Source organism: Pteropus alecto, unplaced genomic scaffold (genome assembly GCF_000325575.1).
Source record: "Pteropus alecto unplaced genomic scaffold, ASM32557v1 scaffold202, whole genome shotgun sequence".
In the NCBI taxonomy this organism is placed as follows: Eukaryota; Metazoa; Chordata; class Mammalia; order Chiroptera; family Pteropodidae; genus Pteropus; species Pteropus alecto.
The window spans coordinates 3649954-3671896 of NW_006432451.1; the positions used below are offsets into that span (position 1 = coordinate 3649954).

Genomic DNA, 21943 nt, shown 5'->3' on the forward strand with positions numbered 1-21943 from the left:
CACCTCCCAGAAAACACTTGCATCGAATCCTTGTCAGGACCTGCTTGTGGGGCTTTTCGGACTGATAGTGGGAGAATCTGAATGACCACGTGCTTGTGTGAATGCCATACTAATTGTGTAATGGAATGTCATACTAATTGTGTAACTATATATCTTGCGTGTGTTTATAGATACATTTTTGTTTAAATATATTTGAACATGAGTATGTGTACAGACGAGTACAAACGCAGGCAGGTTTGCGTGTTGCTATTCTATATGTGTTGATGTGAAAATATGTGGGGATATATTCGGTTGGTTTTGTATCCTGTGTGCGGGAGCTGCTTTATGAGTGTGCGTGTGTGTGTAGAACTCAGGAGGATTGCACTGGGCGGGGTGAGTTGTGGAGAGGTGAGGGAGAGTCAAGGAAGAGCTCTGATTATTTCAACCTTGAAAACTCATTTCAATTACAATTTACAACCTGCAGACGAAGGCTGCAGTCACCGTAGTAACCACAGCTGCGGGGTTTTGATGGAGAAAATCTTCTCCGGATGGTTCCCTGGCTGGCTGTCACCCGTGGCAGAGCCAAACGCATCTCTGGCTCATTGTGCCCGAGGACGCAATTAGGACATCTTCAAACTGTTGCTGCTGTCATTGCTGCCATGTGTCTGGAATTTATCTCTTCTACTAACTCTCAGAAATGTGTGTCTTGCTTCCTTCCAGAACTGTGGTGCCCTGCCTGGGCCTAGGGGTCTCACCCACTCATGAGAGGGCATTTTCTGACCCTTTTTCCCTTCATGGCCACTTACCTTCTCTAGCCGTGCAGACAGGATCCTTAACTCCTCGTTAGGCCTGGCCTGACAGCTGGCACAGGGCATGGGCCCCAGAGGAGGGCAGAGGAGGCAGTTTGGGGACTGGATGGAGGAAGAAGAAGGGGAAGGACAGTTCAGGATAGTGGAAACTCTTTTGGAGCCAGAGAGATTGGGTTCAAATCCTAGCCCTGCCACTTACCAGCCAGGCCAGTCCCCAGGTATATGTGAACACCTACTAGGTGCCAGAATTCTTGCAGACTCTGGAGACTCTGGGTATGTCACTCACCACCTGCAAACCTGTTCCCTCCTCTGTGAGGGGAGCAGTCCAGCCTACGTCCCAGAGCCTCAGGGAAGAGAAAATGCCAAGCGCTTGAAGGCTCCTGGTGAGCGCCAGCACGGCCTTTGGGTTATTTTTTGAGGAGCCGGGGGATGTGGAGAGCCCACTGGTTATGGGCACAGCTTCAGGCATTCAGGACAGAGCACCTTGTTCTTGTTTAACTTGCATTTGTGATTCCTGTACCCCTCCACCAAATGTGAGCACTCAGGCTTTGTCATTGTTGCTTCCTGTGGGGGTTTGGGAGAAGGACCTTTAGGGTTTGAGGAATGTGTGTGTGTGTGTGTGTGTGTGTGTGTGTGTGTGTGTGTGTGTGTGTGTGTAGAGGATATGCTCAAGACTTGGTGCTCCCTTGTAAGTAAAGGTCCTTTGCAGGTCACCTCGATGCACCTGTTTGCTCAGCTGTAATTGGGCACAGACTTGAGGCAGAAGTCAAGGATGTGAAAGTGTGTTGAGAAGTCATGAAGTCCATGGCTAGCACCATGAGAACTCAGGTGGAGATTTGGAGGGGGCAGTGCTCAAGGACCACTGAGGGTCCACAGGAGCCTCTTCAGGCAGAGGCAGGCTTCCCTGGGGTGAAAGTGCTCCTGTGGGGTCATCCTCACTTCAGTGCCAGCACAGGTGGCTTCGTGACCCCAGTGAAAGCACTCTGTCCAGGACCCGGGTTCCAGGAGTGGATGCTTCAGCCAGACCCACTGAAGAAGGACCCCTGGGAAGACAGAGAGAGGAGAGGCGGAGGCAGCTCAGTTGGGGAGATGCAGCCAGTGTCTTTCAGCTTGTGTGTGTCCTTGATGTTAGAAGAGAGTGGCCTCCTCTCTGCAGTGGCCGCAGCCTCCTCCTTCTCTGTCCTGGTTAATAATTCAGTCTCTCATCCATCCATACTACAGCGAGGATGTGATGGGAACTGCAGGGGAGCTGAGTCTTACCTTCTTCAGACTGCAGAGGGCAGAACCTGGGGGCTGGAGGGAGCAAGTGTGGGGTCCGGGGCGGGTGCTTTTCAGGCCACCCTTCAGCCCCTTTTGGCACCCTTTGGTGACAGGATTGTCCCTTCCATTTCTCTCCCAGCTCTCAGAACTTGTAATCAGAGGTCTCAGACAGGGGGTAGGCTGGTGAAGCTGGAGAATTCGCTTTTTATATTCATCCCATCTCTGTTTGCGCCTTGGCTTAGAAATAGCTTTGCCTGTTTGCAAAGCTCTGCTGGCCCAGAACTCTGAGGCAGGGTGGGGCTTACACGTCTTTGTACCCTCAGTATTTAACAAACTTCACTTAACACTTAGCAAGCAACAGGCCTCTCTGTGTGACTGGTTGTAAACGTTAACCGATTAGTTCTCATAGGGCCCTGATCCCGGCCCTATGAGGTAATACCATCGTTACCAGGCCTCTCTGTATGACTGGTTGTAAACGTTAACGTTAACCGATTAGTTCTCATAGGACCCTGATCCCGGCCCTATGAGGTAATACCATCGTTATCCTCATTTTGCAGATAAGGAGACTGAAGCCTGAGAGATAAAGTGACAGGTCTAAGGTCACATAGCTAGAGGTGTTGATGGAGCTGGGGTTCCAACCCAGAGAGTCTTGTGCAAATGCAGTGCAGCAGTAGCAGGTAGTGAGGGGCTTAGCTGACCACTGAGAAACTAGGGGGGCAGCCTTGGAGCCCACCCCATCTCCAGCCCTAAGGCCACACCATAGGGCTGTGGGCTCTGTCTGAACCAAACAGTACCCCCAGAGCCAACTGTACATCTGCCCCCAAACTGTCCAATCTGAGTAATGGTGACTCTTGATCTCTGGCCCCGAGGTTGGGGAAATGAGCCAGGTTCAGCCCTTGATCACAAGGTCTTGGTGGCTGAGGCAGGGATATGAGACATGCCACCAGCTCCACAGGAGCCCTAGGCAGCCAGGGTACAGTGGATGTTACCGGATAAAAACACAAAACCCCAGGGGGTGAGCTGGTTGACTCTTACGGCCTCAGGTCAAATGCAGTCTGGGATGCAGGGCAGGGGAAGGGGCTGGAGCTGAGAGTGCTCGTCCTGTCACTTAGAGGCTGGCTGTGTGATCTGGGGCTCCCCTCCCTGGGTTTCGGTTTTCTTGTCTATAAAATGACAGAATTAGAGCAGACGATCCCTATGGTCCTGCCATTCCTGGCATTGTGATCCCAGCATTATGATCTGTGAGCTAGGCTGAGAATGGGATGCGGGCCTGGCCGTGGGGTCCGCTGGCCGGTCACCTGGCTAGCCGAGGGGTGACAGATGCCATAGCCTGTTCATCTCACACTCTGGAAGGTGGGGTGGTGACCGTCCTTCCAAGTGTGAGGGGATTAGATGGTGGAGCAGACCACGGAGACAGCAGTGTGTTCTCCTGTACCCCGTGTCTTGCCTCTGAGGTGTTGAAGGAGGGGGATGGACACAGTGAACTTTGGAGTTCCCAGGGGATTAGGGCCTGATGCTAACCCCAGCCTGACTCCACACAACAGAACTAGGGGCTCAGGACAGTGGCCCATGGGGCTGGGCACAGGTGTAGCCACTCATACTGCTGCCTGCTAGGGAATTACTTTGGCAGGGTGTGGCCTTGGCCATCCAGCAGGGCGGCATGGGGTGGCGGTAGCTTATGAGGCTTAATTTCCTTGTTCTGGCCTTGAGGAAGAGGCTGCCAGCCATGCTGTGTGCAGGGGCTGTGGCCTCAGGAGGGGAAGCCAGGCTTATGCAGTGCTCTGCTCATCCTCTCCCCACATCCTGCCATCCTCCTGCCCCCATGTCCTCACCTCAGAGTCCCTGCCCCCTTCTCTCTCCCCTCCTCACTTTCTTGTCCCCCGCTCCCCCAAATCTGGCTCTTACAATCCCCTCAGGCATAGTGTGGTACACAGGCTTGGAGCCAGAGTACCTGGGTTCAGATCCAGCTCTGTATGGTCCTGGAACGTCACTGAGCTTTTTTGTGCCTCAGTTTCTTCATCTCTATAACAAGGATAATTCCTCACCTCATAGCATCGTTGTGAGAATTCAATGAGTTAATACATATAAAGAGCTTAGAACAATGCTGGGCAATTTTTGTGCCTCAGTTTCTTCATCTCTATAAGAAGGATAATTCCTCACTTCATAGCATCGTTGTGAGAATTCAATGAGTTTAATACATATAAAGAGCTTAGAACAATGCTGGGCACAGAGAAGGTGCTCAGGAGAAGTTAGCAGCCCTTATTCTTCGTTATCATTGTTACCCCAGGGCCCAGGCCAGGAAGCACCTCCTTCTCCTCCAGAAAGCCATGCAGGCCTGCTCTCCCCGAGGGACCTTTGTCACCTACCTCAGAAAGCCCGCATCCTGACCACTTAGCACAATAAGAATGTGGTTTAGTCACCTACTCTGTGCCAAGTGTTTTTTGTACCTCATCTCATTTAAGTCTGGCAGCACCTCTGTGGTGCAGGATTATGATGTCCTTTTCACACCAAGGCCTCAGGCTGCCAAAGGGTTTGCACAGGGCCCAGAGCAGAGGGGTTGAGTGTGCCCAGAGCCTGGGGAGTCAGAATGGGAGGCCAGAACCCTGAGACCACGGCACCCTTGGGGAGCCACTTTGGTCCGCAGTGAGAAGGGGGTGGGGTGGGTTCCTCATTTTACAAAGTTTACTCACCCTGGCTAATGGAGGGTCACTGACTTGGGGGAGGAATGGGTGGGGACGATGGTGTCTTCTGGTATCTGGGGCAACTAGAGGCCATTGAGGGCATCTCAGAAAGCCTGGGTCCTGAAACTTGAGGGACTGTGGCCAGTTTCTCACCCTCTCTGCACCTTAGTTTCCTTATCTATACCCCGTGGTAGGAGTAGTGTCCTCTGGCTGGAGTGGCTGCCCATGGGTGAGCTGTTGTGGGGGCACCACTGCCCTCAGTGACAGACAGAGTTCCTGTTCCAGTGATTTTCCAGCCTGTGCCAGGACCAGCTGTCCCGTGGCTAGGCCAGGCCAGGCGTGGGGCAGGAAGGCAGGCACCACAGCTACAGGGTGATGGTGACAAGGGTGTCTGCTCTGGCTATTCTGGGGTCTTGGGGCATAGGGTCCAGGGGTACAGTGGTGAGAGCAGCGGGCCCTCCCCTTCACCCTTTGGTGCCATTCCCCAGGTACCTCCAACAGACTGTCTCCTGGGGTGATGGAACAAGCACTGGGCTAGGAGCCAGGAGACCTGGGTGCTCTTGGATAGGCTCTGCCATCTTTCTAGGCTCCAGGGGACTGCTCTGGTTCCCACAGCACTGTCTGCAAGGATGGTGGGCCTCGTGGGCACCCCCACTCTAGGTGTTTCATTGCAGACCGTGAGCGCATTGGGCAGGACTCAGCCTACGAGCAGGAGGGGAAGGTGCAGTTCGTGATTGACGCCGTGTACGCCATGGGCCATGCACTGCACGCTATGCACCGAGACCTGTGTCCGGGCCGTGTGGGGCTCTGCCCACGCATGGACCCCGTGGACGGCACCCAGCTGCTCAAGTACATCCGCAGTGTTAACTTCTCAGGTGGGGGCGCAGTGCATGGCACCACCCAACCCAGGTGTCCTGGGCCATGCAACCAGGGAAAGGGGTCCTGTGCTCTGTGGGATGGGGTTGGGGGATCTCTTAAGATGTTTCTAAGGGGTGAAACCTCCCCAGATATTCCATGCAAGGATCTCCCCAGAGGCGTCTCTGCCCTGGACTCACAATCCTCTCAACCTTTGGGAAAGGCTCAGCAAAGAAACTGAGTGTATGACACCCACTGCCCCCCACCCCCAGGCATTGCAGGGAACCCTGTGACCTTCAATGAGAACGGAGATGCGCCTGGGCGCTATGACGTCTACCAGTACCAGCTGCGCAATGGCTCTGCTGAATACAAGGTCATAGGCTCCTGGACTGACCACCTGCATCTCAGAGTAAGCACCTGGGAGGAGGGCAGGGAAGGGCCCCGGGAAATGGAGGGAGTCACTCACCGCACCCCAACCCTCAGGATGGGGGGCTGAGGGGAGGCGGCTCCTCAGTAACCCTGATACCTGGAATTGCTGCTGCCAAGTTGGAGTTTCCTTCCATGCCCCCTCCCAGACCTCAGGGGGCCCTGAGGCCCCCACCCCAAGACAAAAAGGGCAGCTGGACTTCTACTTCCTGTCTGCCTCTGCCCTTTCCCTTGGCCTGGAGCCTTCTTGCCTGCTGCCCACTTGTAGGGTAAAAAGCTCTAGATAGACAATTCATACTGGAGTGAAATGGCTCGAAGGTTTGGTGGATGTGAGGTAGTAAGGTGGGGAGGAGAGGGCTGCGTTTAGACAGAGGATGATGTCTTAAGGCAGAGGGCTCAGTCAGATGGTGGGAAGGGAACTATTTGAGAATTAGTCCTCCAGCACTGTTAAAACACGCTGGAAAGCCATCATTTTTCTGGGTATTACGGGGGAATGGGGAAGAACTCCTTGGTCCCCCTAGCCACGCTTTTTCATCTCACAGTTGTTCCAGGGACGTGGTGGCTTTTCCTCTTTGGCCCTTGGTGTCCCCAGCCATGAAATAGAGCAGTGTTTTAGAAAGAAAGGTTTTGTAGTTAGTTCCCCAAGGAAATGCCTATGGACTTGGTTCCTACCTTGCAAGGTGAAGAGGTAAGCGGTATTCAGGTAGGCACAATGTGACATCTAGATGGACCAGAGAGGCTTCAAAGGCCCAGGTCCATGTCTTGCTTCAGCTGTCCTTGTTCCAGATCCTGGGAGAGATGCATCATGTCTCCACCGTCCCCTCTTGAAATAATCTCTTCTAGTGATGAGCCCCTGGAGCTCTTCAAAGCACTGACAATTGTCTAAGTCACAGGAAAGATCTCAGGAAACCCAGCCTGAGGGGCATTCCAAAGTCCACACCGCGCTGCGGAGACAGAGCCCATTCCTATGGTGGTGCTCTCGGGTTGTTGAGCAGAGGCAGACAGACAGACAGAATAGGGCAGACAGGAGTATTTGGCAAAGTGGGACGATGCCCTAAAGGGAGCCATGTCTCATTTTGGTGCAGTGGGTGGAGCAGTGGGGACCAGTGACTCAGTTACTAGTAGCAGTAGCAGCTAATCCTGGTTGAGTACTGCTGTATAGAGCCACTGTCCTAAGCATGTGACCTTACTGTAAGGATGATAGCCTTGTGAGGCAGGCAGGCACTATTACTACCCCATGCTACAGATGTGCTCAGCGAAGGCAGGGTTCGGGTGTATGGGGGTTGCTGTGGACTCCTCCCCTGAAAGTCCCCTCCCTAGTAACACAAGGTCCCTCCACCAGCACGGAGCTGGGAGGTGGGAGCAGATGAGGAGGGCTTGGACCTCAACTACCACATCTCCCCCAACTTCCCCTTGAGTGCTTAGTTTGGGCTGTGCTGTGAAGGCTACAGAGCAGGCAAGGCTCAGGGGGCCAAGGAAAAGGCCTACGCCTGCCCAGACTGTCTTCCTCCAGGATCTGAGGGACCTCTCACAGCTGTGCCCAGACCTCACTACTTCTCTTATAGATTCCACAGAGAACCACTGGCCCCCAGTGTGTCAGCCCCGTCTGGGGGCTGGAGATGCAACAGAGAAGCACTCACAAAGTCCCACCCCTGTGGGGCTGACGTTCTGGTGAAATAAAAGCGTTTCCATTATGATTTCTAGGTGGAAGCCACCTTAAGTAATAAAGGGCAAAGTAGCTTCATATCTGCTATCATTGGAACAGATGGAAAACAAAAGCTCAGAGAGCTTGAAGCATTTGCTCAAGGGCACATAGCCAGCTAGCAACAGAACTGTGATCCTGGGGTTTGACCACATTCACTGCTCATTTCACTGTAGCTAGAGTTTTCAAGCATACCCACTGTCACCCTGTATCCTCTGGGGAAAGGTCTTTCTCCTGCAGTCTCAGAGCTCTGGTGCACAGGGATTGTCCTGCCTTGTCATCCCAGCACTGGTCATTGCTGTCCTCTTTGGCTACTAAGGGACCACATAATCCTGTCACACCCAGAGCCACAGGACAAGCTTCTTCCGTGAGGTTTTAGTCTCGCCTACCACGAGGCCATCTTCGGATTCCCCATCCCCACCCAACCCACCTTGTTCCTCAGCTCTGAAACCCTCGCCTCAGTTCCAGATCCAACTGGTTATTCTTTCTCTAGGAGTGAACAGCCAGCACATACATGGCACCAGTCCAGGCAGGCCCACTGCTCTCCAAGCATAAAACTCTTCCTAAGGGTCACTTTATATAGAACAGACGCTTTGAATATGGCTCCCAAGTGTGGTCAGCTCCCTTTGCCCAGCGCCTGGAGCTCTTCTGGGGCCTCTTGCTTACTTTCCAGACTTTTGTAACACATTCATAGCGTGTGCCCACACTCCTGTGGCTCCTTTGCTCACAGCAATTGTGTCTTCAGAAACACGGAACGGTGACTAGCACTAATTTAGAGCAAGATATAAAGAAACACTAACCCCTGGGCGCACATTAAGTGTCCTCTGATTAAACCTTTGTTTGTTGCTCTCTGCTGACCCCAGCTCCCTGTGCTGCCTGGAGGAGTCCCCGTGGGCCGAGCCATAGGCAGTGCTTCTCCAGCTTGCACTCAGATCACCTGGGGGTCTTGTGAAAACTCAGAATCTGAGTTAGTAGGTCTGCGGTGGGCCAAAGTTTCACTTTTCCCACAAGCTCCTAGGTGATGCTGATGCTGCTGGTCTGGGGGCCACTGTTGAGTAGCAAGCCCTTAGGGCCTGGGAGTCAGGACTGATGAGAGCTCTCTGCTCTGCTGTGTGACTCTGTCACTGCTGCTCTCTGAGCTCAGTCTCCCTATACAACCTTTGAGAGTTTTGGACTCAGTCAGGATTCCCCCCCCACAGGTCAGCCATATCCAAATCATGCGGGTGAGCTCGTTTAAATCCAGCTTTGGATTCAGCAGGTCCGGGGGGCCCAGGCAGCTGGATTTTTAACCAAATGACTGGGTGATTCAGGTGTGGGGCTATACGGTGCTAGCCGGTGGGGCAGTCCAGGGCACTGGGGGCGTGTCCTGAGGCCCACTCCTCAGGCATGTCCACTGCTGTCATTGCCAGATAGAGCGGATGCAGTGGCCGGGGAGTGGGCAGCAGCTGCCCCGCTCCATCTGCAGCCTGCCCTGCCAGCCGGGCGAGCGGAAGAAGACAGTGAAGGGCATGCCCTGTTGCTGGCACTGTGAGCCCTGCACAGGGTACCAGTACCAGGTGGACCGCTACACCTGTAAGACATGTCCATATGACATGCGGCCCACAGAGAACCGCACCGGCTGCAGGCCCATTCCCATCATCAAGCTTGAATGGGACTCACCCTGGGCCGTGCTGCCCCTCTTCCTGGCTGTAGTGGGCATCGCGGCCACGCTCTTCGTGGTGGTCACCTTTGTACGCTACAACGACACGCCCATTGTGAAGGCCTCTGGCCGAGAGCTGAGCTATGTGCTGCTGGCAGGCATCTTCCTGTGCTATGCCACCACCTTCCTCATGATTGCGGAGCCCGACCTGGGGACGTGCTCTCTGCGCCGAATCTTCCTGGGGCTCGGCATGAGCATCAGCTATGCAGCCCTGCTCACCAAGACCAACCGTATCTACCGCATCTTCGAGCAGGGCAAGCGGTCGGTCAGTGCCCCGCGCTTCATCAGCCCCGCCTCTCAGCTGGCCATTACCTTCAGCCTCATCTCGCTGCAGCTGCTGGGCATCTGTGTATGGTTTGTGGTGGACCCCTCCCACTCAGTGGTGGACTTCCAGGACCAGCGGACGCTTGACCCCCGCTTCGCCAGGGGTGTACTCAAGTGCGACATCTCAGACCTGTCGCTCATCTGCCTGCTGGGCTACAGCATGCTACTCATGGTCACGTGCACGGTGTACGCCATCAAGACGCGTGGCGTGCCAGAGACCTTCAATGAGGCCAAGCCCATCGGCTTCACCATGTATACCACCTGCATTGTCTGGCTTGCCTTCATTCCCATTTTCTTTGGCACCTCACAGTCGGCAGACAAGGTGAGTTGTGGGTCTGGGGGGCAGTGAGCGGGATGAGGGCAGAGAGCAGGAGGCAGCCTCTGAGGGCTGGCTGGCCTCCCACTGTGCTCCAGAAGTGCCTTTTTTCATGCCTCATTCTGTCTTCTCTGTTGATTGCAAGTTTTTTTTCTCCAGGTTCTGGGTTTTCTCTCCTTTCTCCCTCCCTTTCTCTCTTTCTGCCTCCTCTCCCTTTTCTCTCTTTATCTCGTCTCTCTCTCTCTCTTTCCCCTCTCCTTCCTCTTTCCTTCCCTCCCTCTTTCTAGCCTCCTCCTCTCTTTCTTTATCTCTCTATCCCTGCCTCTCCCATCTCCTCGCTTTCTCCTTCCCATCTCTTCACCTCCTTTCTTCCCCCTTTTCTCTCTTCTTCCTCTTTCTTCTATGTCAGCCCGGGAGACTGCACCCTCTCATTCTTCTTTCTTCCTAGACTCTCTTTTCCCTTACCTCTCTCTCTACTCAGCCCCATCTTCCTTTCTGTCCATTCCCCTCTTCTTCCTCCTCTGTCTGTCCCTCTCTCTACTCGCACAAGATCCACCTGGGCCCCGATGTGGGAGATGTATCAGGTATTCTCTCTCCCTCTCTCCTTGGCCCCAAGCTGCCCTGAAACCCAGGATCCTGGGGCCTGACAGTGTCAGCTGAAGGCACTTCCTTCTACTGGCTGAAGGCAGTGTCAGCTGAGGGCTGCCACCTCCTGGCTCTGTCAGGCCATCCTGGACACACCTCAAGGGCCCTGTGGACTCTGTCCATGTCCCAGCATGGCACTGCCTGGGTTCTAGGGGATTATCTAGAAGAATTGAAGAATTGGGAGCCACTAAAGTAGAGGCCAGAGACAGGGATGATCATGGGGACCCAGGACCCCAGTTCCTGGTCTGAGCTCTGTGTAGAACTGTGGGATCCTGGGCAAGACAGCTGACCTCGCTGCCTCAGTTTCTTCATCAATAGATTGGGGCCATGATCTTTCCCTTGCAGTCCATACAGGTGTTGTAATCATCACATGACACGATGAGAGTAAAAGCAGTTTACCCACTGTACGGAGACTGGGGCTGAGGAGGGTGATGGGGTTGAGGTCAGAGGGATGACAGGACAGATGCTCTAGGAACCTGTAGCTGTGGTAAGGATGTCAGTGTACCCCATGAGTGAGAAGGGAGCCATTGTGGGGTTGTGAGCAGTGAGGGAGGCATTGATGTATATTTAAAAGGATCCCTCTGGTTGCTGGGTGGAGCCCTGAAGAAGGCGAGCTGGGGTCAGGGTGCTAGAGCAGAGGTTACTGAATAATCCTGACAAGAGGCTGCTGGCAGCAAGGGTGGTGAGGAGCAGGGGATTCTGGATGTGTCTGGTGGTGAGGCAGGCGGATTTCTGATGGATTGCATGTGAGGTGAGAGATGAGAGGAGAGTCGAGGATGACTTTGTGTTTTTCAGTGTGAGAATGGGAAGGAAGGAGTGTCGTACACTAAGGTGGGAAGATGATAGAGGAGCTGGTGTGAGGCGGAGATCAGGAGGTCCTTTGGACATGCTAAATTTAGGATGCTTGTTAGATGTCCAAGTGCAACTGTCAAGTCAATGGTTGAATACACAACTCTGGAGGGGCAGGCTGGAGGGATGAGGGGCAGGCTGGAGATGTATCTGGGAGAGTCATCAGCCTATGGGTAGCATTTAAAGCCATGAGCCTAGATGTGAGCTCCTACGAATGCTTGGCTTTCAGTGAGGCTGATGCCAAAACCATGATGGTTGGGCACTTGTCTTCTGCCAGACACTTTACTTGATGGCCAGCAGGTCTCACAACAGCAGGTGAAGGTAGGTATCACCATCCCCATTTATAGATGAGAACACGAAGGCATAGAGAGGCAAAGTGACTTGTCAAAGATCATACAGCCAGTAGATGGCACAGCTGGACATGACCCTATCCTGTCTAACTTAGGAGCCCCCAGCCCAGCCCGTGCTGACCCCCTGTAGCTCCAGGACACCTCCCCAACCTTGGAGCTTCCTTGGTGGGTGCCCATCTCTTCTTTGACAGTTCCTCAAAGGCAGCAGCTGTGCCTTCCACTCTGAATGACTTGTACTGGGCCCCCAGAGGCCTGTGGCCTGTCTTCCAATGCTGGCCCTGTGGGTTGGGGTTCTCAGAAGATTTCCTTGGGCTGGCAGTGAGTGCCCTAAGGTCTGAGACCAGGCATGGCTCCAGGTAACCCCATATACCTGAGCCAAAGCAGCCACCAGGCCAAGCTTGCACTGAAAGCCAGGTCTTCAGCTCCCACTAGGCCTTCAGAAGGTGCCCCCCACTCACCGAGGGCAGGTATAGGCAGAGGCTCCTACACCTTCCAGCACCAAGGAGGCCCACGAAGCCAACAAAGGATACTGCCCTACATTCCAGGAAGCTGGCATCTTGAGAAATTACCCTTGGTAGTACCAGAAGGCCTCTTCCAACACCTCCTCAGAGTAGAGGCCCTGGCTGGGAGGCCAACAGCAGGGTGGTTAAGCCTCTCACTCTGCCTTCCATCATTTCCTCAGGTTGCCTGCCTGTACACTGCCCCCTAGTGGGGTCCCTGCCATCCCAGGATATCAGACCCTCCCATTTCCAGATGCTGGGGCCCAGCTTCCCCAAAATCTCTCTAGGTGACCTCAACTACCTCTGATTTCTCCCTTTTTAGGTGGCTCCTCTCAGCATTGATTATGAAAAGGAGACTATGAGACGATCTCTTCTGAGGCCCAGAGGAACAGGGCTTTGTCCCATGTCACACAGCAGGCTGGCCTCACACCAACATGTGGCCATAAGATCCAGCTCTACTCCTGATGGCGTGGGACATGGGACATGCCCCCCTCTTTCTCTGGGCTTCTGCATGAGGAGAGGGTGTAGGAGATGAGCTCTAAAGTCTGCCATTTCAGGCCACCAGGCTTCTTAGAGGCTCAGGTGACCCTGGGGCTGTATCTATACTGTGTCATGTCATAGCTACGAAATGCCCCAATGGAAGCTGCAGGTGTGTGTGTGCGTGTGTGTGTGTGCATGTGCGTTATAGATGGAGTGGCATATTTAGGGAGTTGTGGTATGGGTACAGAAATGTGTGTTTACAGATATGTGTGTGTGCATGTGGGGTATGTGCACATTGAGGGGATGGACAGGTGTGTGTGCATAGATGGAGTGGCATAGGGCTGTTGTAGGGAGTTGTGGTATGGGTACAGAAATGCGTGTTTACAGATATGTGTGTGTGCGTGTGGGGGTATATGTGCACATTGAGGGGATGGACAGGTGTGTGTGCCAGGGGCCTCACGGCTGCTAGTGTGTATAGGTGTGTAGATTAGGTGTGTGTGCCCAGTAGTGTATGTGCAGATGTGTGAGTGCAAGTGTGAGTGTGTACAGATATATGTATGTGTATGCATGTGTGTATACTCAGGTGTATGAAGGGGTGCGTGTGTGTGAGCTGTGTGAGTCTGAGTCAGATAGGAGTGTGGGGTGGTGAGTTTGGGTGTGTGTGTGTGTGAATGGAGAGATGCATGTGTACACAGGTGTGTGTTTGTGGGCATGCATGTGTGCAAATGTACTTGCAGGTGCTCTGCTGTGCCTGTTCCCCCAGAGTGCAGGTGCTGGTGCAAAGTGGACCTGTCTGTACTACTCTGGTGAACAGGTGGCTGGATTTCCCAGTGTTAGCTCAGATTTCCAGGGCTTATCACCGCCACTGGGCAGCTTTACCCTGAGCCGACCAGAGCGGGGCTTTTGTACCATGTGGGGTTACTGGGCAGGACGTGGCAAGGGAAGCTGGCCAGGTTATGGAGAAGTTTATTTGTCTGGTTTGTACAGATTCTGAGGATCTCATTACTCACAGGTTTGGTCTAGGCAGAAGCACAGAGCAGGCAGGACTCCTCATTGGCCCTCACCATTGTCCCTTGCACCCTGCATCCACCAGGCCTTGCACAAAAACAGGAAAGCCATCGCCCACCTCCACAGCAGCTCCTTTCTGTGCCTTTTGCCCCACCTCAAGGACCTCTGTCTTCTTCTGTCAAACCCAGCCCTGACGACCTCCTTCCCCCTGTAGAGCACTGACTTGTGAGGCTTAATGCAGGATTCTTTTCGGAGGATGGAGTGTAGCAAGGGCCTGACCAGAGAAGGGAGCGGGAGTGACAGCAATTCAGGCACTTCCCGGCTGGGAGGTAGGTGGATGGTAGAAAAGGTGAAATCCTATCTCAAAGATGCCCTCTCACTCTGCCTGTTTTTAAGACCTGCATCCATGCCAGGACTCTGTAGGAGTACCTGGTGGGTCCTAGAGTTTCTAGAGAATCACTGCTTCTCTGATAGGGTTAACATGCTACCACCTCCTGGTGACGATATGCACCTTCACAGAGAACAATGCTCCAGCCAGTAGTGGGGTAGGAATTAGACACGCACCTTCACAGAGGGGACTTGAGAACAATGCTCCAGCCAGTAGTGGGGTAGGAATTCCAGACCCTGGGGCAAGGAGACGGACTGGGGTGCGTGGCCTCACTTCTGCGATGCACAGGGCCAGCCTGGAGATGGCTAGAGGAGCCCTCAGGTCCCATGCTGGAAGGGAGGAGCCCCAGCAGATGGGCAGAGTGATACATCCGCTTTGCTCTGTTTACACCTCTCCTCGTATTTTGTTTGCAGAAAGGCTCCTAGGCTGGAAAGCAGACTAGAACAAAACACCAAGGACTGTGCCATGCCCGTGAAAACTCCAGAGTTTTCAGAGCCTAGCATAAAATGAAAACGAAAGGCCCTGTTCAAAAGTAATTCAGGATTCAAGATGGTGGCAGCAGGACATGAAGCCAAGCACTGCCCGTCTAAGCACAGGCCCCTGTGTGACTTACACAGGTCAAATGCCCATGCTGCTGATTCTGTGTTAGTGAAGGGGCTCGGCATCCCACATTGGGTCAGGGCAGTGTGGAATCTGGAACCCAGGCCCCTGGCCCCCAACATGGGTCTGTGTCTACCGCAGGGCTCACTCTGCCCAAAGAGGTGGGGCCCACCCCTTTCCCACTAACTCCATATGGGCCCAACTCTACCCCCACCCCATAACAAGGTAGGGGAAAAGGGCCTAAGATGGATATCTGACCTGGAAACAGGATCCTCAAAAAGCCCAGTGTGAAAGGAGAGACAGATCCTGCCCTTAGGGAACTCCCAGTCCCATGGAGAAGACCCAGATAATAGGCCTGTTCTTGATTAGTCCAGACCTCCATTGTTTCCTCCAAGGGTCTGTCTCGATACTCTGGAGCCTGTCCCCCTCCCCTCCGTCACCCTTGGCCACCAGAACCCGCCCAGGGGCCTGTCACGCCCTTTCCAGGTCCACTCGTTGGGAACGGTTCCCTGCTGTGGGTGAGCGTGAGGGTTCTGTATGAGGACTAGGGTACGGCTCTCTGTATCTGGAGGGGTGTGTGCTCACCAGGAAGCAGGCTCTCATTTCCCTGGACATTAGAAAATGGAGCAGCCTCTCCACACTCCACACTCATCCAAACCCAAGTTTCCTGTGGCTTCACAGTCTGTGCTTGGGTAGTAGCCTTGTGGTTTAGATGAGGTAGGTGCATTGCACTGATGAGAAAACTGAAGGCTGGAGAGGGGTGAGACTTTCCCAGGGTCACATAGCTCTCTCCTCTCAGACACCAGAGCTTCTCCAGCCCTTCACCCAAAGGTAGGAAACTTGAGGAAGGGTGGCTGGAATGAAGGTCTTCAGATCCAGGTCATGAGGTATTTATGGAAAGGGACAGGGGATGAGGAAGAGCATGAGAAAAGAAAGACCTACTCCCCCAGGGGGGCTACCAGATGAGGCCAGGGCCCCTGGGACCTCAGGAAGCAAACCCAGAGCCTTGTCCCCCACTGCTGGGCTGGGTACAGGGATGAGGGTTTCATGGGAGTGTTGGATAGAGCTGGGGCAGGGAAAGCTTCCGAGACAAGGTGGCATGTCAGCCAGGTCCCGGGGGAGGGAACCCCACCCCGGAAACAGCAGATTTAGTGGGCAGAGCACCATGCTTCCCCATGCCAGACCTGGATACCGCAGCCTGGGCCTCCCTTGGCCCCACCCTGGCTGAGGGAGGCCGAAGGGGCAGCTGAGCCCTGGGAGACTGGGAGGAAAGGAGAAGGCGAGGAGGGGATCCCAGGTGGGGGCTGTGGGAATTGTCAGGCTCTGCCTGGAAGGCCCCACTATTGAAAAATGGATTATCCGACACCCAGATTAATGGACTTTCATTTTGCTAAACATCTGTCACCGTTAGTGCTGGCGAGTGAGCGTGAAATGAGCTTTGACTGTGCTGCCACTGTTGTGTTGCCCTGGATGCTGTGGCTCCCGTGCCAATGGGCTGCTCTGCACAGGGTGGCATGTGGAAGGGGGCACCCACTGGATGGGGGGCCTGCTTGAGGGGCTGTGGCATGGCCAATGGGCAATACTCAATGCACCAACAGGTGTTCATCTCGCTCCCAGCCCTGTGCAGGGGGCTGCACCTGAGGAGGGTCAGCTGTAGTCCCATCGGCGCTCCTCCTCAGAGGTGCCTCCTCCAAACAACACAGAACTGTAGGAAACACTTCTATGCACTTTCTATGTGCCAGACATGGTGTTACATACTTTTACAATTTATTAGTCTTTTCATCCTCGCAACAGTCCTTTGAGGTAAGCATAATAGTATAATTGTCATGCCAGTGTTATATGTGAGGAAACTGAGGCACAAGGGTGGGACTTGTCCAAGATCACATAGCTAGAAGTGGTGGACTCAGGATTTGGATCCAAGAGTTCTGGTCTAAAGTCCCAGCTCTGTATCCTGGCTCCTTTTTGCTGAAGCCAACGGGACACGGGATGGACCCCTGAGTCTGTCCCTGCTGTGTTTGCCTCCGGGGTGGGCATAAGGGTCAGGGCCCAGGAGGCCAGGGCGGAGCCTTCTCTGACTCCTCTGCTGGCCTGCTCCCAGCTGTACATCCAGACGACAACGCTGACGGTCTCAGTGAGTCTGAGTGCCTCGGTGTCCCTGGGGATGCTCTACATGCCTAAGGTCTACATCATCCTCTTCCATCCGGAGCAGAACGTGCCCAAGCGCAAGCGCAGTCTCAAAGCCGTCGTCACTGCTGCCACCATGTCCAACAAGTTCACGCAAAAGGGCAACCTTCGGCCCAACGGTGAGGCCAAGTCTGAGCTTTGCGAGAACCTGGAGGCCCCAGGTGAGTGCCTGCCCCCGCCCCTCTCCCTCTGGGCCCACCCAGGCCCCATACCTTTCTGGGGGAGGGCTATTCTCTACCCCCACCCCTAGCCAGGTCCTGTTGGGGTCCTGGGAGAACCCTAAGGCTGCAGGTTAGTGCCCTGCTGCCCTGCCTGCCAGTCTTCCAGGTGCCCCCTGCCAAGCCTGCCCTAACCACAACCTTCCAAGGAACTCTGTCTTGACTAGGGGGAGGCTGTGCACCCACGTGAGACCCGGGGATTTCTCTGCCTTGGTGCCCATATCTGGGCCTGTGACCTTTCAATCCCTATGGGAGAAGTGGTAGTCTAGAAGTTCTCAACCTGGGAGCAGTGGCCTTGGTGCCAGCCCAGACACCCCCTAGCAGGACCCTAGAGATGGGGACTGAGGACATGGGCCCCAGATGGATATGTGAGCGGTGGGGTGGGGTGGAGAGCCTCCAGAGGCTGCAGTTCTCTGGTAGCAGGGTGGTCCCAAGGGGTTGTCCAAAGAGACCTCAGCTGTAGAGGGTCATTCTTTGAAGGGGACAAGGGAGGGAAGGAGGTAAGGAACTTGACATCTGAGGGACAGTCCCAAGGTCTTGGCCTGGGCAGGACAGGGCCCTCAGAAGTATAAGGCATGTGCGTGGGAGGGTGCAGGGCCGCCATCTTTGACAACTTCCCTGGAGCCAGCCCTTTGTGTGAGGAAAAGAGATAGGAGAGAAAGACAGGTCATGTGAGGGACAGATTAGACCTCAGGGGACCAGAAATAGTGGTGACCATTTCCTGGACCCTGTGTGCCACACCTATCAGGTACCAGTTTTCATTCTCATAGCAACCTTGAAAGGTGAATATTTTTGTCATCTGCATAACACAGAGGAAGAAAAGGAAGCTCAGAAAGGGGAGGGACTCACCCAGGTCACACAGCCAGCAGGTGGCAGGGCCAGACCTGACCTCCATTCCAGTTGCCCTCTGTCTTCTCCCACAGACCACGGCCTCTGCCCTGGGATGAGCCACAGGGCCTCCACCTGTGGAGGGGGGCTGTGCTCCATGGGCCTCACTTCCAGCTTCTCCAGGGTAGGGAAGGTCAAGTGGTCGCTATGGTCATTTGCCCCACTGTAGACCTTGGCTCCCTCCATGGGCACCCTGCAAGTGGCTACATGGTTTAAATGGCAGCTCCTTCTGCCTCCCCACTCTCTGAAAGTCTTGGGGGACAATAGATCCTGGTGGGACCTAGGAGTAAGCAACTCTGCTTCCTCTCTTTAGTACTGGGGGAAAGGCCAGAAGTGTCCATGGCAGCAGGAAGGACACAAGCTAGACTGCAGGAAGGCCTAGAGCACAGGCTCCAGAGAGAAGCCCTTGTTATCCACCAAGAGATCAGGGAAAACAGGAGATTTCCCTGTTTGGGGGGCTGGGGAAGTACTTCTTACAGGGTCCCCACCTCAGGGACCTGGGCGAAGCATTGTCCCCTTCATTCTCAGCACAGGTCCCATGTGTTCCATGTGTTGAGAGAATATCAAGTGTGTAAAAGACAGTCCCTTCCTACATGCAAACAGGATTTTTCACTTGAGTGATCTTCACAGCAGTCCTGTGAGGCCTGGGTAGGGCTGGAGGTTTGATCCCTAGTTGAGGCCCAGAGAGGGTGAGTGACTTTCCTGAGGTCACACAGCAAGGCGATGGCTGGACAGCCCATACAGTGTCTTTCCTTGACCCTGACTTTATATGGCCTCCCCGTTTCTGGGGTTTCCATTCTTTGCTGAGCAATATACCTGGCTTCTGAAGTGCCCCCTCCTTTGATTGACACCCTTGATGACTGTTGCCCCCGATGACTGTTAGCACCACCACCTCTCACCAAATGACCTTTTTGTTCTCTCCAGTCCTGCTTTTCCTCCCAGAGCACCAGCTTCCCTGCATCCCTGGGGCTCCTTTCAGATGTCATCTAGGCCCTCCACTCTGAGATGGAAGAGGGGCAGAGTGTCCTTGTAGGACTTCCCACCTCTGGCCTTTAGTGTCTGCTCAAATGCAGCCCCTAACTAGGCCTTTCTGTCCTAAGCGCGGACCCCTCCCTGCACCCTGCTCCACACTCCTGACTTTCATTTTCCTCCTTTCCACAGAGACTGATCCTTCCCATGTCCCATTCCACCATGAACCATATTCTGCTGGTTCAGGAACAAGTCTGTCAAACCAGCTGTGCCACAGGGCTCGTGAGAGTGAGTGGGGCATTAGCCCTCCTAGGTGTTCTACTGGAGAGGACACCGTGACCCCAAAGGGTGACAGTCATGGTGCTGTGACAGCCTAGGGGACTATAGTGGGCAGGCCTCCACAGAGAGCTTTGATGGCACTTCACTAACATTGTTGCCTCTGCCTCGGCTCAGGCTGGTCACCTGGAGACAGGGGACAATTATCCCCCACTCTCACTAGACAGGGAGGGGTGTGGAAGCATAGCAAGGCAAGACCCAATGTTCCCAGCCCCCTGCTTCCCAGAAGGAAATGATGAGAGCTGCCCACTTGTCCCCCCACCCTTACAGTGAGGGCCCCAGAGGCCAGGGCCCCTTACCCCCACTGTCTCTCAGCTTAGTGACAACACGGGCCATAGAGGCACCAGGCAAGAGCCAAGTGATTAATTCTGGGGACAGCCAGACTGAAGGGGTGTGAGTGGGAGGAGTGGGGAGGTGTCACTCTTGTGGAGCAGGAACATTTTTCACTCTGTCACTGGCAGGCCACGTATCTTTAAACAAACAACAGGATAAATAATTCAGGGGCCTGATTGCAGGCAGATTGGGTGTGGAGACATGGGGGCAACAAATGAGGTTTTCCGCTGCCCAGCTAATTGTTATCTGAGGTGGTGGAGTCTGAAAACCAGCGACGAGGGCCTGTCACTAGCTTGTCTCCTCTGCCCATACCCCCTCACCCTTCCCCTCATCCCAAGGATGCCCCTGGGGAGTCACTCTCCTCATCCTCTCCTCATTGCTGCAGTTATTTCGGCTCTGCCCCTTCGTCCATCATTGTGCAAGGTTTAAAGAGTATTTCCGTTCATCCTGTGGCTGAGAACCAGCCTAAGGTTAATTATTACCCCGTTTAGAGATGAGAGAATCGAGGCTCCAAGAGGTTCAGTTTGTTGGAAGGGATATGTGGCAGGTGCTGAGATGCCCTGTACTGGCGAGGTAGGACTGGACCCCAAGTCTCTCGACTCCTGGCCAGACTCTTCTTTTCATTCCTCATTGTTAGCTCCTAGGGTCCCTGGGCAGACTCATTGCTCCCCTTTTCCAGATGGTGAGGCTAAGTCTCCTCCAAAGACATTGAGCCTCTGGCTTACAGCTGAGGGCTGAATGCACTTCCAGGTTCTGGAAGCCGTGGATTGAATTTCCTATTGGAGACAGCACTGGTCTTCCAGAGACAACAGGGGCCCAAAGTCTCTCACCTCCTGGCCACTTCCTCTCATCCCCCACCTGGCTGGTGCTCCGGCAGCTGCCCCCAGGCTCCCATTTCCCTGCAGTCAGTAGAGATTTTACTGGCTGCTGAGGTTTTCCTTCACCTCAGAGCCAGGAACTGCTGATGGGTTTACAGGTTTGGAAACTCAATTTTATCAGTTCACCCAGGGGATGATGGAGCCCTGGGGAACTGATTCTCACCGGCCTGGCTTGCCGGCATGCGATTCAGAGCTGGCTGCTGGCTTTTTTCTGCCAGTGGGGGATAGGGTTGGGTAGAGATGTGGGAGTGGGGGGTGCCTCTCAGGAAAAGAGGTCTAGGCAAAAGGGGCCGCCCCTGTCTGTGTTGTTGCAGGCTGGAAAAATGAGGCTTAGCAGGGAAGGAAAAGAGCTTCCTGAGGTCACAGAAGGATTTTGGGGCTCCTGTCTTCAGAGCACTGCTCTGCATGTCCTGCCACCTCCCTTTCAGCAGCTCTGACATCCCCAGGTCCCAGCCTTCAGTCACTCAGCTCCCTTCTCCAAGTGCACCCCCACCCAGACCCCCTCCTAGATGTTGCTCCATCAAAACTAACCAACCCATCCTGGGATCCTTCTTCTTGGACGCCCAACACCCTGGAGGGACATGAGCCATTTTAGAAGTGAAGGTGGGGATTCTTTGTACACTACAAGGTACTGTGCTGTGGTCTTATTCTCTTCTTGGATGTCACAGGCACCATTTCCTTTCATTAGCACCTGTCTAGGTGGCACCTAAACCTTGAAACTTCCCTGGCACTGTTCAGGGGAGTGATCGTTCATCCTTTACTTGACTATTTCTGCTGACAGGGAGCCTACCTACCACATAAGGCTACCCACTCCACTCTCAGCTCAGGACAAAGTTCCTCCTTTAGCTCAACTGCACTCTGATCGTCTTGCCTACCCCTTAGTACACAGTGTGCCCCTCTGCCCACCCCACCCCCATCACTGCTTCTTCCCACACTCGATGGACCCCAGAGAGTGGGACATAGCAATCCTGCCTGTGTTAGTGGGCTTCCAGTTATGCTGCTATGACAAAGAGGCCCCAGAGCAGAGTGGCTCAATCAAATAGATATTTGTTTCTCTCTGAGATATAGTACATGGTGGGTGGCAGGAGCGGAGACCCAAGTTCCTTTCATTTTGTTTCTCCATCAGTTCCCAGAGGGTTGTCCTTGTCTTCATAGTTGAAGCTGGATGCCCTCAATGTCTGTTCTGCCCATGAAAGGCGAAAGAGAGGAAACAATCCATTTTAACCAAATGACGTGGAAGTTGCACACAGCCCTTCCACTCACATG

At 54.1% G+C, this 21943-nt stretch overlaps 1 protein-coding gene across 2 annotated transcripts in view; it reads left to right on the forward strand.

The window, feature by feature from the left end:
- GRM4 (glutamate metabotropic receptor 4) overlaps positions 1-21943 on the forward strand; it is a 108527-nt gene that overhangs the window by 84054 nt on the left and 2530 nt on the right. For both annotated transcript variants that reach the window (XM_006907361.2, XM_006907362.3), the window contains 4 exons: positions 5404-5604; positions 5857-5993; positions 9122-10057; positions 16970-17216. In XM_006907361.2, coding sequence (XP_006907423.1) covers positions 5404-5604; positions 5857-5993; positions 9122-10057; positions 16970-17216 — 1521 coding nt within the window. The remainder of the gene's footprint in view (positions 1-5403; positions 5605-5856; positions 5994-9121; positions 10058-16969; positions 17217-21943) is intronic.